The 14,385-nt window shown below is 36.6% G+C and overlaps 1 protein-coding gene across 1 annotated transcript in view; it reads right to left on the bottom strand.

Moving 5' to 3' along the window:
- Positions 1-1,505: 1,505 nt before the first annotated feature.
- TACR3 (tachykinin receptor 3) overlaps positions 1,506-14,385 on the bottom strand; it is a 61,224-nt gene continuing 48,344 nt past the window's right edge. Inside the window, 3 exon segments of the mRNA XM_036879219.2 lie at positions 1,506-4,413; positions 4,415-4,637; positions 6,064-6,260. Coding sequence (XP_036735114.2) covers positions 4,324-4,413; positions 4,415-4,637; positions 6,064-6,260 — 510 coding nt within the window. The 3' untranslated portion in view covers positions 1,506-4,323.

Below are 14,385 nucleotides of genomic sequence, written 5' to 3' on the forward strand. Positions count from 1 at the left end.
TTTAATTTGCTCTTTTTGTAGTTTCTCAGTGTATAAAGTTGAGTGATTAATTTGAAATATTTCTTTTTTAATGTAGGCATTTACAGTTATAAAGTTCCCTCTGAAAACTGCCTTCACTGCATCCCATACATTTTAGAAAGTTTTTGTTTTTATTCCTCTCAAATATTTTCTAATTTCACTTGTGAATTCTTCTTTGATCTTTTGGTTGTTTGAAAACATGTTATTTAATCTCCACATATTTGTGAATTTTCCAGTTTTTCTTCTGTTACTGATTTCTAGCTTCATTCCATTGTGGTTGAAGATATTTATTTTGGGTGAAATGGGAAGCTATGAGAAGGTTTTGAGCAGATGGGTGATGATATGGTGCTGTTAAAAAAGAATCACTCTGATTGTTTTATTGAGAGTCAACTTCAGGAAGGGCACAGGGTGGAGGCTATTGGAATAATCCAGTGAGAAAATAATAGTAGCTCCAATCAGGTGTTAGCACTAGATACAGTGTTATTAATAGAACACTGAATATATTTTAAGAGTTTAGAGGGTTTCCTGATGCTTTGGATGTGTGGTGCACTGGTGAAGCTATCATGTTTCTTTTCTTTACCCCTTTATAATAAGTTGGTGGGAGAGAGTGGGGGGCATTTGGTTTGTGTCTGAGTGGGGTTGAGGAAGTGATCAAGGAAGATGTATTTGCAGTTGCTGGAAATGGATAGGCAGTGTGGGTCATTGCTGCCAACTGGAATGGAATGGTCACTGGCCCTCATTCTCAGAGCACATGGGATGAGGCACTGAGAGAGCAGTCAGTGGAGCTGTGAGGAAACCTCAAAAGAACATGTTCTGCTTTCTGTTCCCTGTCTAATATTTTCTGAAGTTTAACATTCTTATTTTTCATCCTAAAATGGCTGCATCTTTCCTAAGAAGTGAGTTTAGTTTCACATGTCCAAGGCCACTTCTCTTAATTGGCTATTTTTAACCCTTCACCTGTAAAGCCTTCCCTTACTCAGCAAATTCCCAGAACAATTCCAGAAACCTTGTGCAGACGCTAACAGGGCTAAGTGATAGGAGGCTGTAAGGCACTTAGGCTCCTCAAAAAGTTTTGGATGGGGGAAGAATGATACAGGCAAAAAAAGGTTTCTCTACTTATTCTCCCCAAGCACACAATGATATTAATGATGTGTTTGAACATTTATTTGTTTAGCTCTGCCCTATTTATGCATTAGCTTATTCAATCCTCACATCAGCACTTTGAAGACCTTACTATTTTCCCTTTTTTACTGATAGGTTAAGTGAGGCTCAGAGCAAAGAATCTCTTGCCCCAGGTCCCCCAGTGAGCAATTGGAGGGGCTTGGATTTAAATGTAAGTCTGTAGGTTGTTAACATCCCTGATGTCATAGCTTGAAAATGTGATGCTTCTATACTCAACTCTGCACTTTCCGGTTTACCTGATCCTGCTTTCTACACAGAATATTTTTCTACATTTTGATGCCTTTGCACTCCATAGATGCCTTTTCTGACTCAAGATAGCTTAGGAAATCTAGACTTTTTAATGAGGGAAAATGAGGAAGAAAGCACAATATAGTTTTGAGGGTTGGGTGAGTATGTTAAGTAAGAACTAATATCTTTTGCTTGCCAGTGGGAAAATATTAGGGTTGCTTTTATTTTTAATATTATTTTTAATGTTTTTAAAGAAAAGAGAAATCAAATCTGTCAGTTATTACCACATATACAAAGGGTATGAATGTATTAAACCTATTCAGAATGACCACGACTTGAAAATACTTTATTCACTAGCTGCAAACTTTATATACATTTACTTCTTATATACACAGATTTTCACCAAACCATTTTTACATCACACAATTATTGACATTGTACAGAACTATACAACTTTATTCTCCAATTCTGCTTGGCCCTAAGGGAAATTATTACAACGTTTCTATTCTCCATGATGAGTGTCATGCTTAATTTCCTTAACTTTAGCACACCATCAACAAGTGGGAACTCAGATTATTACTGTTAGAAGTGTAAGAAGTTATTATAACTCCCTTGCCTCTGTAGTTGATGAAATTATTAACCAGACACTAATCAGAAGTTTTCTAATGAAATTCTGCCTTAACGAAAATCAAGGTCAGTTCTGAGTTGGCCAGCATTGACTTTTCACATTTACTTTGTGTTTCTGAGGTTTGACACTAAGATTTTTGGCATTTTTCTATGTGATTTGTAAGGATAGAGCTCACTTTGAAGTTGGTCAGATCTTTGTTTGTAAGAAATTGTAATAATCTGGAAAAGAATATGAATTTGGATGCTGGGTCAGAAATGTCACCATCTTTTTACATTGGGAGATGGAATAATGCAGCAGCATACTGAGCTTGTTAAAATAAAAACAATGTTAAAATGGATTCTACAATAATAATGTTTGCTTTAATTTTTCCCATACAGGTAATTCCAAAATCACGCTGTTCAGATGCAGACTCCATAATGACCACTTATATTTCAGCATTCAGTTTTGAATTTAATTCTTTGAAGTTGTTACACACATTAAAATGATTTTAAGTGTTTATTTATTGGTGTATTCAGAAGAAATTTTGCTTAAACATATATGGTAGAGTTGTTTAGACATTTAACACTTTATAACTATTAGATATTTCTGATTTTGCATTCAAACTAGGGAGGATTGGAAACTTTAATGCAGTTGTAGCAATAGGCCATGATTTGCTCTTGATAATTACTTTTACTGTGTTCTTCAAAACAACACTGGATTCTATATTGATGGAGCATAACAATCCAGTAAAGTGCTACAGGTAATTATTTTAGCTAGATAGCTTTAAAGCAATCTAACTGAATATTTTAAAGGAAATGTTTGTAGTGTAAATCTACATTCTCTGAATGTTTTCTGCCTTTTGGAGCAGTATTGACAGTATTTCTCATTCAAGAAAAGACCATTTATAAGAACTGAAGTCTGGAAGATGAATTCTACACTTAAGAGTGTACCTTGTTTTTTTATGGCACTCAGAAATGTGTCAGTATTTTTTTCTTCAGTAAAACAGGACCACTAGCTCATTTCTTTTGAGGGGGGTGTTTCTGAATTATCTAAGCAGACAAAGGAAAGCCCTGTGGAAAGTCTGTATTACACTCATTGGCCTAATACTAGTTCACATGTATCCAAACTGTTGTCTAGCTTTCTGTTCTAAAAGTGATTAACCTTTCAACATCTTGCCTGATTCACCTATTTATTAGTACATATGGCTAGTACATAGACTTTCTTTTCTAAGGGTATGCTTTTGAATATATATTCTGATACTTTCCCATAGTTCTTACTCTTTTGTCAGTGGTGGGAGAGGAGAGGAGAAAGATACTGTACAATTGGTAAAGTTGGTGTCCATCTTAAACATTTTCCTTGGGTTATGAGGGAAAAATCTATCTTCCCTTGGAGCTGTTAGATGCTCCTGCCTGCTATCATAACTATGAATTAATATCTTTAATTCATGTCTATGAATTGGTAGTCAGTTTCAAACACCAATGGGATTCTTTCCTTCTATCAGTGTTTTATAATTTGCCTATTTAAAATTTAAAAAATATATTTATGAAAAATAAAGATGATCATAGGAATTTCTTCATCTTTTTAAGGTCCAAAAACTGATTGTTTCCTAGCTTGGAACTTTAAAATATGGAATGGTCAAAAAGTAAACGATTTTTTCTTTTGGAGCTACTTTTTCAGAAAGAATGATAAACAGAATGACATGTACAGCTGCCTAATAGTTCTACTAGATTTCCTTTTCAGTTACATCTCATGGAGAAAATCTTTAAGTCTTTAAAAGTGTGTATTCCACAAAATGAGTTCACTTGAGCAAAGATTTTCACTGATTCCTACTCTTTGACATTAATTTCATCATTCTAGTGGAAAAATTCATCTTGTAATTTTTTAATAGCTGTAAAATATTTCATTTGATACAGTTTTTTTATTCACTCACAACATTACATTTTTAAAGCTGCTTTAATCTTTTGGAAAAATCACTTTACTTTAGTGTCACAAATGTAGATTACAATTTTTAAATGAGAAAATGGAACAGATACATCTTTCAATTTGTTGCATACAGTAATTTAGTTTTAAATAATAAATTTTAAAGCCATTTTATTTTTGAGGGGTCAAATATCTTAATAGTGTCTTTGTTACATTTATATGCTACCTTTCTAAATTGTAGCACAGCTGCCTATAAATTGCCCTCTGTTTCCAGAGAATATATACGACAGGGTGGGCAAACAGGAGGATGGGAGCCAGAGCCGGCCCCATGATGGCCTCACAGTGCTCTTTGACGTCAGGAAATGGATTTAGGAATATTCATCCGCAGAGGTATGAGGTGAGCTTATGAAACTTGAGGTGGTGGAGGCAGACTTGGAATTCCTCTGGGAGCAGCCATTAGAAGCCAGGGTCTCGTGGAGCTGCTCTCTTCTTCCAGCTGGGTTTGGTGTTGTCTGGGTCAGTGGGGTCAAACGCCACTGTCATGGACTCCATCCTGGTGACTGTGTACAGGCTGCTTTGCCGCGTGGGGTGAAACCTGGTGGCCTTGAGCTCCAGCTCATCATAACTAGAAACTTCAATGAAAGGACACCAGCGAAATGCTCTCTTGAAGCCAGCTCGAAATCTGAGGAGAAGCAGGCCACAGGGAGTCATGTTTTCAAGTGGAAATTTCCTTCAATTGGCACAAAAAGCTCTGCTTAATGCAGTTAAGGCAACTCAGTTTTTGAATGTGATTTTCCAAACTCTGAGAATTTATGCCACAGTTTTGGTACTAGTCTTTGAAGTTTTCCTTGTTTGAATTGAATCTTAATTTCCCATCAATGAGAAGCAAGTAATCAAATAGTAAAAGCACAGAGGCAGTTAACCAATGTGCCAAAGAAAAAGTGTACATTTCTTCAATAATTTTATACATTTGCATTAGTATAATTGAATTAGGCTTCTTGGTTGAGGCACTTAAAAATGACACATTTCAAAATAGCTTCTTTCAGAAATAATTACACATTTATAAATTAAGGTCTCAATGTTAGAATTAATTGCTAATTTTGGTGGCTTTTATCTAATCATATACAAAATCCTTGGCTTTGTAAACCATTTAATAAAGTTTATTAAAAATAGATGCACTACTTGTGGGGTGGCTTGAATCAATATGTGGCTTATACAATTAATAGAAAAGGGGAGAAGTAAGTATTTAACAAACTTAAAGCACAGCGCTGTGGAGGCCAACCAGAGAGGGTTTAAGATTTAGCTCACTCAGTTCCTTACATGAAGTTCTCTTTCTGCTTGTGCTCCAAATACATTGGTTTATTAAGGGAATCATGAGCCCTATGAAATTTTACCCTACCCCTCCATGGGCTGGCCATGTGACTAAGGCGTTTTATCTGGAAACTATTTTTTTCCAGTCCTAAATTTGACTGTAGAAACTGCTTTTTTAAAACATTATTTTAAAAGTAGCTTTCCCCTGACCACCTTAATTTCCTCACAACCCTTTGCCACAGAGGCTCCACCCTCTCTTACTCACCAACTTCATTTTGCAGGAAGGAGTACTGGCATTCTCTTTGCCCTTACTGTTGCTTCTGTCATTCTCACAGGAACATTTTTAAGTCTTTTTATTGAAATATCATTTTTAAAGGAGTCCATTTACATATACCGTTATTTCTCCATCTCAGAAATTATTTGTGCATTTCTGCAAAGTGTCTTCATTTCTCTGAGGACATGAGCATGTTTCAAACCTACCTCTTTCAATCATGAAGGCATTAATTTTTTCTGTGGCCAGTAAAATTCTGAAGGGTTTGGAGGAAGAATTTAGCTCATATAAATATTGTCCAGTTAGAACTTCTAAGAACAAAGTTTTGAGGCTGTAATTGTTAAAGTGGGATATTTCATAAAGTAGGGGGAGGCTAAAAAAGTCAAGCTGTCTGCTGTTCTCGGTGAAACATTCAATTTACCCTGCCTTTTGCATTTTAAATTTGACGAGAAGCTGGAACAATATTATATGCTTCCAGCAAAGCCAAGAGTGAAAAGAAGCTTGCATTTGGTAATTTTGTTTTTACCTTTTATTCAGACAGCAGTAGATGATGGGGTTGTACATGGTGGAGCTCATTGCCAGCCAAAAGCTGGCTAGGTAGATCTGCTGGATGTATTTCCACCTATTTAGTTGTTGATAGATCGCAGTGAGGATGAAGTAAATATGATAGGGCAGCCAGCAGACGGCAAAAGTCACCACGACAATTATCATCATTTTTACAACCTGGAGTAAAGAAGGAAAGAGGCCATTTTTGGAAACTTTAAAAGTCACTAAACATATTAGTTGCAATAACTTACTGCAAATCATATTTTTCTGCCATTATAGTTAAATACATAGCATGCTTAAGGAATAGCAAATATATTTTTAACAGGTGAGGTAGTATAGGGAGGATTGCATAAGGTAAGTCTCAAGAAAGCATGTTTATGTCACTACTCCAATTTACCTAACCCAAGTGAATGGGTGGTGCTAACTCAAATAGAAACAAATATATTTTAACTGGCCTGAAGAAAATAAGTGTTTACAAAACCTCAAAAGCCTAGGGAGAGAGAAATAAGAGGTAAGATTTGGCTGTGCTAGCCTACATCATAAAATAGCAAGAACAATATATCTAGAGGTACTGATCATTGAGTCCCTATATGAGTATATATTAGGCAGTAAGGGCTCAGTATTTATCATAGCCTATTATATATATAGTATTTACTATAGTTTAAAAAATGGATTACTTTAATACCATGCCTTCTAGGCAATCTTCTGTATATTAACTTTGTTTCTCTTACAATCTGATATTGGGAAAGGTCTCTTTGGATAGTGATTCACATTAGTATGAGGAAATATCACTAACTTTAATTTATAAATACACAATAAATTTGTACAGATGGTTTATACATTAGCTTTTATGAGTTTGGTAAGTGTGAATCATTTTCTCTGTTCACACGCTTTTGAATCAAAATATCCTGGAAAGCCCTAACCAAAGTAGAATGTCAAATTTTATTTCTCTTCCACTAGGCCTTACATTCCTAAAAGGCAGAGAGAATATCTTAATTATCATATTAGGCCTGACATCTAGCACAGTCCCAAGTATGTAGCTGGAGATAAATAATCAGATATAAAATGAATGAATAATGAATGAAGGACAATGCACAATTTGTAATCATAGGTTGAATGGGAGAATGTTTTGTGTGTCTCTCTATGAAATAAAATCTGTTCTAATAAAATCTGTGACCATAAGAAAGGATACACTCAAAGTTACTAACACTGAGCAGCTTGGCTTTGTGTGTAAAGGAAATAATATTCTATGATTACCTCATTTATTATTTCTCATTACCAATCCGTCTACTTCTTTTAGGAATTTAGAAATGCAAGACATTTAGAATAATATATATTAAACAAAGTAATTTTGAGGCTAGTCAGATTAGAACACAAATAGGAGAAAGTCCTGACATAAATGACCTATGAGGCAGCTTAGAGCTATGAGAACACATTATTTATATACTGGATTCATCATTTAATTCCAAGTTGATACCAAGTTCAGATGAAACTTGGTAAGGTTAAGAGTCATGAGAGACATGATTCTAGAAACAGGCAAAGCATGAAATGGATTGGTGTGGAAGCAAAGTTTTCCAAGGGCCTAACCACAGTACTGTACAGGTAACTAGTATTGAGCTGATGGAAACTGGTCATAAGAGTTGAAAATTCAGGTCAATAGCCACATGATGTAAAGTCTTTTGATTTTTACAGTGCTCTTTAAATTGCATTTTTTTCCGAAGAACTCTGTTCAGATATCTGCATTTTTATCTCTCCTATTTCTTGTTCATATGTTTGTGGAATACAAGTAAGAGACATATTTTATTATAATTTACATTGATACAATGCTTCACATATTTAACAACTTATTAATTGTACTTTAGGAAACTGAGGCAAAGACCAAAAGATTTTGTGAGTCATAGAACTAAGAGTTTTAAAACCATGATTCTTAAGTTTTTTTTTCCCCCCTGCTTACAGTTAATAATGTTTATTGAATGTCTATTTTAATTGAATTTAGGAAACTTCACTGTTCAATTGTGCTTTAGGAAACTGATGCAAAGACCAAAAGAATTTTCCAATTTGTAGAACTTAGAGTTTTAAAATTATGATTCTTAAGCCTTTTTTTTCCTTCCTTACAGTTAGTAATGTTTTTTGAATGTTTGTTTGGTCTAGAAAATATAGAGAAAAATAATGAATAGAGAAGCCATTCCTTATCCTGAGGAAGCTTATAATATAATGAAAAAAAATTTTTTTAATGCATAGAATGTGGAGAACACAAACATATAAATAAAATTGAAAATAATATTTGTGAGAACTTACTAGTTTATTATAAGCAAGAACAACTCAATACATGCTAACTTGGCTCAGAGAATGTAAGACTGAATGCAGTTCTTTCTATTGCCCTTTTCATTCTTGAGTACATGAACATCACACTATTCCTTGAACATGGTAGCCATGTTCTTGCCCAATGTTGTTCTCCTTGGCTGTTCCCTGCAGAACACTCTTCTCCCAGTTATTCCCACGTGATAACACCCTCTTCTTCTTCATGTATTTTGCACATTTGTCACTTTCTCTGTGAATCTTATTCTGACCACCCTATTTAAATTGCGATCTACCCTTCCAGCACTCCACAAACCACTTAGCTTGCTTTTTATTTTCAATTTACTTATTATATTTATTCTTTACTTTGTGCCTCATGCTAGAATATAAAAAAGCAAGAGTTTTATGCTTGTTACGTATTTCATAATGTAGATTGGACTTCACACATAATTGGTGCTCACATAATTGGTCCAGAACATAAGAGAATTAAAGTTCATGTGGAGAATTAAGTAAAATGCGTCTGGAACACAGATTTCATATGACTCCTAATTCACATATATATGGCCTTAAGGACCTTGCTATAAAACACCTAGGAACTTATTGGAGATTTTTAGGAAAAATCTGAAACACTCTAAAAGAAAAGATCTCTTCCAGAGAAATACTGCTCTACTATGTTTCATTTATTTTTTTCTATAAAATATATTTTTACTGTTACCTTAGGCCTCTCCTCACATAATCTTGTGGAGATATTTCAGATACACTTTCAGGGCCCTGGGGTCCATGTAAATGCAAAGCAGGGTCTGGAGTGGAGGAAACCGCATTGCTGTATGAAATGCCAAAATCATGAAATTATAATCCTTTTCCTCATAAAATGGTAAGGAAAGGAACACTTTTAAGCACAAACCTTGAGCAATGATAGATGTGCAAATGCTCTGAGCAGTTCCTCTGTGTCTCATGACTGGACAACACTTACACAGATAAGGCTATTAATGCTAATAAGCAGGAGAGAATCAGGTGGTAAATTTCCCGAAACTCCTGAGGTTTATAGGCAAGATAAGAGACTGGGATAGCGATAATTCAAATATTTCACCAGGACTTAACAATTTTATCATATCTTGATATAAAGATGGATTGATGTTGGATATTTCATGAGTCTAAAAGATGTATTGTGTTTCTGATACAATGGGGTTTATTTTCCATGGCAACATGGACAATTGTGGCCACCCATTGTCCTGGGCACCAGAACTTAATAGCAGGAGGAGGGAGGGTGGGACAAATGGTGTAGCTTTCACAGTGCTATTGTCTGTTTGTAGTAATGGAGAATCTACTTTACTCACAGAGGCAGGATTGAAATGCATGGTATATGTTAGTGAGAATAAGCATTGGGCACCTTTTCTTCACATGTATCATAGAGAAAGAAATCTTTGATTTTGTATCCTGCACAGGTTAGACTGGAATGCCTGCAGCTGTTCTATTCTAGCATATTATATTAGTCAGGGTGGATGATTTTGAGGTTTAGGTCATAAAAGAAGAAAAGTCAGTTTAGGAAATAAAATAATACCAGCCATAAAAAAAGTCTAGGAGTCATATTCTTCAGTGCAGGATTAATTTTTTTTCTAAATGTCTGAACTGGAAATGATCAACTAACTCCATGTGACAGGAAACTTCTTATTTTGATCAGAACCTCCTTAGAACATATTTTGCAGAACCAACCCATGGACCACACACTACCTACCTTTTGTGTGCACAAATGTTCTCAAACAGACCATTATCTTTCTTTAAGTCATAATTATAGGTCTGCTAATTCTAACCACATATAAGCAAATTAAAATAATATTCTCAAGAGTAACATAGGGAAAACTTTTAATAAAAGCATCAAAATTTAAAACACTAGTTCATGTGCTTTTTAGGTTGGTTCAGTTTTAAAGACTATGCCTAAAAATTTCAACCCCAAGTGAGAAAATAAGACCTAAATTACACTTGTGAAAAAAGTGCATTGTGGTCCAGAAGATGAGTTGAATTTTTTCAGTAATTTTAGAATTAGATGAGAATATGGGCATATTGTCTTAGTGTCATCCAAGAAATCTGACATTATTTCCAAATCCAACTAATAATGTGCATCTAATTAACAGAAACTAGAGCAATGCTAATAAGAAATTATGCCAAGCCCAAGCAAAGAATAAAACCTGTGTGCATATGCATGCAAATACGGAAAATATTTCTGTGTATGTGCGTGCATGTGTGCATGTGGTATTGTATTTGGACTTTACTTCTTTACATTTCAGTGGTCTTGTTTCATTTTCAACATAATCTCGTTTTTCCATTGGAAACTCACACTTCGAGAGCATTGTTAGATTTTAGGCTTACAACAATCAAAAGCCAAACAAAAGGATGTGGTCAGAAAAGTGAAGATGAGATGAAATTAGAAAAGGATGTTAAGGCAAGAAGAAGAAAGGCTGATGTTATGAGATCATGGTTAGAGATAAAGACTTAAAAAGGACACCTAAATTGTGTCCTTCCACACCCAATTTTTTTTTAGCTTACAAGACCATTTATTTATTTATTTCCAGTTCTATTGAGATGTAGTTGGCATATATTGTGTAAGTTGAAGGTGTGGAATGTAATGACTTGGTACACGTACATATTGTGAGGTAATTACCTGATTATGACAACAGGGTTAGTTATCACCTCCATCATCTAGCATGCAATTACCATTTTTTTTTTGTTCTGTGGTGAGTACACTTAAGATTTACTCTCTTTGCAACTTCAAAGTATATACCCAGTACTGCTAACTGTAGTCACCATGCTGTGAATGGAAACATCTGAAGTGGAGTCAGGAATGTCAACAGGCCTTAAAGTGGAGTGGGGAGGACATGGGGGAAGTTGGGTTTACGCACGCCCATACCTAGGCAGAACATGAACTCTAGGCAGTGCCAACCACAAGCTGCTGATCCTGCTGCAGTTCTCAGCATGTGACTTACTTTGCCCAACTCTAGCCCAGCCGTTGGCATAGTGATCTATCTTATATGAACCAACATCAGTAATTTTTGTCTCTGCCAGTTGTAATTCTTTGAAGGCAATTTATGTAAGCCTGTGGGTTTTGCCTTTATAAACTCTGTTTTTCTCTACCCATCTCTCAGAGCACATTTCTGGTTCCTCCTGAATCTGTGTCTCTTGAATTCAAATTCCCAAAGACCCCAAATGAGCTTTTGTTTTACTCTGCAGCCTCAGTTCCTTCTTGTTGCACAATGCTGTACCTTAGATTCCCAGAATGTATGCACCTCATAACTGGGCCCATGGGTTTCCACAGGTGAGGCGATACCAGTGGCTTGTGGGCAGACCTCCCTGACAGGTTAGTAGAATCCAAGTCCCTTTGCCGTCTTCCATTTGGAGCCTTGCCTGCTGTTCTCCCAGCCACTCACTGCCCCCTAGTCCTGCAGCTCATGACTCAGTCCTCTTGATGGAGGGAGAGGGAAATGGGCCTCTTAGGCAGCACCACACAGCTGGGGAAGAAGGCGCCCAATCACTTACAAGCCCTCAGTTCTCCCTGCTGGAGAAATCTCCAGCTGAGAAGGGCTTTCTTGGCATTGAGCTGTGTCATCTTGGGGAAGGAGTGACACGGGTGAAGTCAAACTGTTCTTCTATCCTCTCCAGCATGTCCATCTTGGAGTTTTTTACTCTAGTGAGGTGCTGGAACTTCTCTGCTGGACTCCTGGGCTTTGACATAGGCTTCCTGGTCTGTGGGGATTTCCCTAAATCATTGTTTTCCAGGGGCTCCTGATGGAGGCCGAGAAGGGCTGGAGCTGATTCACAGCCCACAGCAGGGTCCACAGATGGACCAAATTGTGTCTGTCTATTCCCTGACTCCTGGTGGATAAGACTCTTCCTGGATGTCTTTGCATATGGTGCTGTTGACAGAACAAAAGCCAAAGGGGGCTGCACCCAAGTTCTCAGGGGTATGGAAATGTTTCTGGGTCCATAGCCAGGACCTTGGACCTGCCTCCTAGGTGCAAGCCTGCCTTCTCAAAATGGCTCTCCTCTTTCTTGGACTGCACTGGAACTCCACAGTTCCTACTTGGGTCCCTCAGCCCCACGAAGGCACTTCTGTGTTTGGAGGGATGCTAAATTGCTGAGCAGAAATATGAGAAGGGATGTCTTATGTGGTCATCTTGCTGACCTTACTTTCCAGAATTCTTAAAGACCTAATGTGCACTGCCCAAGCATGTGGCTGTGTTTGGAGACAGGGTCTTTAAAGACTGAGCTAGATGAGGTCACCATGGTGGGGTCTACGCCCGGGTGACTAGTGTTCTTGAAAGAAGAGGCAGTTAGGACCGCGGCACACAGAGGGGAACCAGGTGAACACAGAGAGGCTGGAGAAGAAACCAGCCTTGATGCAACCTTGAACTCAAGATTTGTGGCCTACAGAATTGTGAGAAAATAAATTTCTTTTGTTGAAACCACTGGCCTATGGTATTTTGTTATGGCAGCTCAAGCAGACTAACACAGTGTCTGAGATGCTGAGGACAGTATCTTATAAGGCTTCATGCCAGCAGAGCAGGAGTCAAAACATTATACAGGATTCCAGCAAATGAGATCTTCAGAGAGGTTTGGATCGCCTATAGAAGTACTTTTTGTGACTTGAGGGATTGATCAAATTCTCCATTGCCATCAGTTGAACCTCTCTTAGGTTATATAAGGTCTTCCTCACAAGCACTGTTTTCTATGTTGATTCCCTTGCAGCAGGAATAATGACAAGAACACAGAAAGCTTGCTTGCTGAATGAGTTGATAGATTTTTATTCATTGTTATACAACTCAAAATCCAATTGAATCTGTCACTTGAGCTTAGACCTGAAGAGTGGTCCCTTTGAATAAGGCAAAAAGTTTCTTTGTTATCACATGTAGATATTCACCTCTGAAGGAGCAAAGCTAATATGGCTTGCTATTAGGTTAGAGAGAGCATTAAAACAGGAGATAGTCAGAAATCAGGTTGTATGGTTTATAACACAATAGAAGTAGATTTATTTACCAGTATTTCAGGTATCCAAATATCAAGAGCAATTTCAACAGGAATTTTAAAAAAGAAATTGTTACATATAAATATTGGGACTAAGTCATGTCTCTGAGTCCCTTGTTTTATTAGAATGGGAGGAATGTCAAAATATGGTTAAAAATCACAGACCACTTTAAAGTTATACATCTGGCAAATTAACACAAAGATGTAATAAAGGATACTATTCACAATATATGGACAACATATATAAAAATATTAATCCATAATAGACTATTAGAAGGTAGTCTGGTGATGGGAATGGAGTTTGGAATTTTTTGATGTCTTCTGTTTTTACTTTGGAGATAGTCTGGATCGTTACATTGTAACTAGACAGCAAATAGCCTATTTCTGATTCTACTTTGCAAAGTTCTCTCTTGTAAATTCTGGAAGGTACAGCAGTATTTTCAAATTTATCCTGTGCTCTGCTTAAGGACTTTTTGGTCCTATCTTTTAAAACTTCTATTTCCTTGTCTTTCCCCTTACTACCCTTCCTGTGCCAGTTTCTGTAATACAGGCCATGCTACAGAATGCTGTGCTGCCCTGTACGCCTTCGCCAGGTAGTTCTAAACATTCAGTTCTGAGACTCACCAGGGCAAATCATGCCATGGTTACATTGTCCTTGATTGGATATGGTAACATTGTCCTTCCAGACTATGATTTTGAATGGTTACATTGTCCTTTGAGAGAGGCAAGGTAAGCAGACTCCTTTGAGGGCTGTACTGATGGACAAATCAGTGAAGTTCTGTCCATCTTTGATTTTAGTTAAAGTCTTAGTGCTTTTTATATTGATTTAAAAAACTTGCATATGTATAAACATACTTAACCTTCACGACAAACCTCTGACCATATAGTTTCTCCATTTTATGGATGAAAGACTTAAAACTAAGGAAGTGGAATGATTTCTCAAGATCCAAAGTCAAGTTCAGATTTAGGATTACTGGGTCTCTTATTT

Source organism: Manis pentadactyla, chromosome 5 (assembly GCF_030020395.1).
Source record: "Manis pentadactyla isolate mManPen7 chromosome 5, mManPen7.hap1, whole genome shotgun sequence".
NCBI classification, from domain to species: Eukaryota; Metazoa; Chordata; class Mammalia; order Pholidota; family Manidae; genus Manis; species Manis pentadactyla.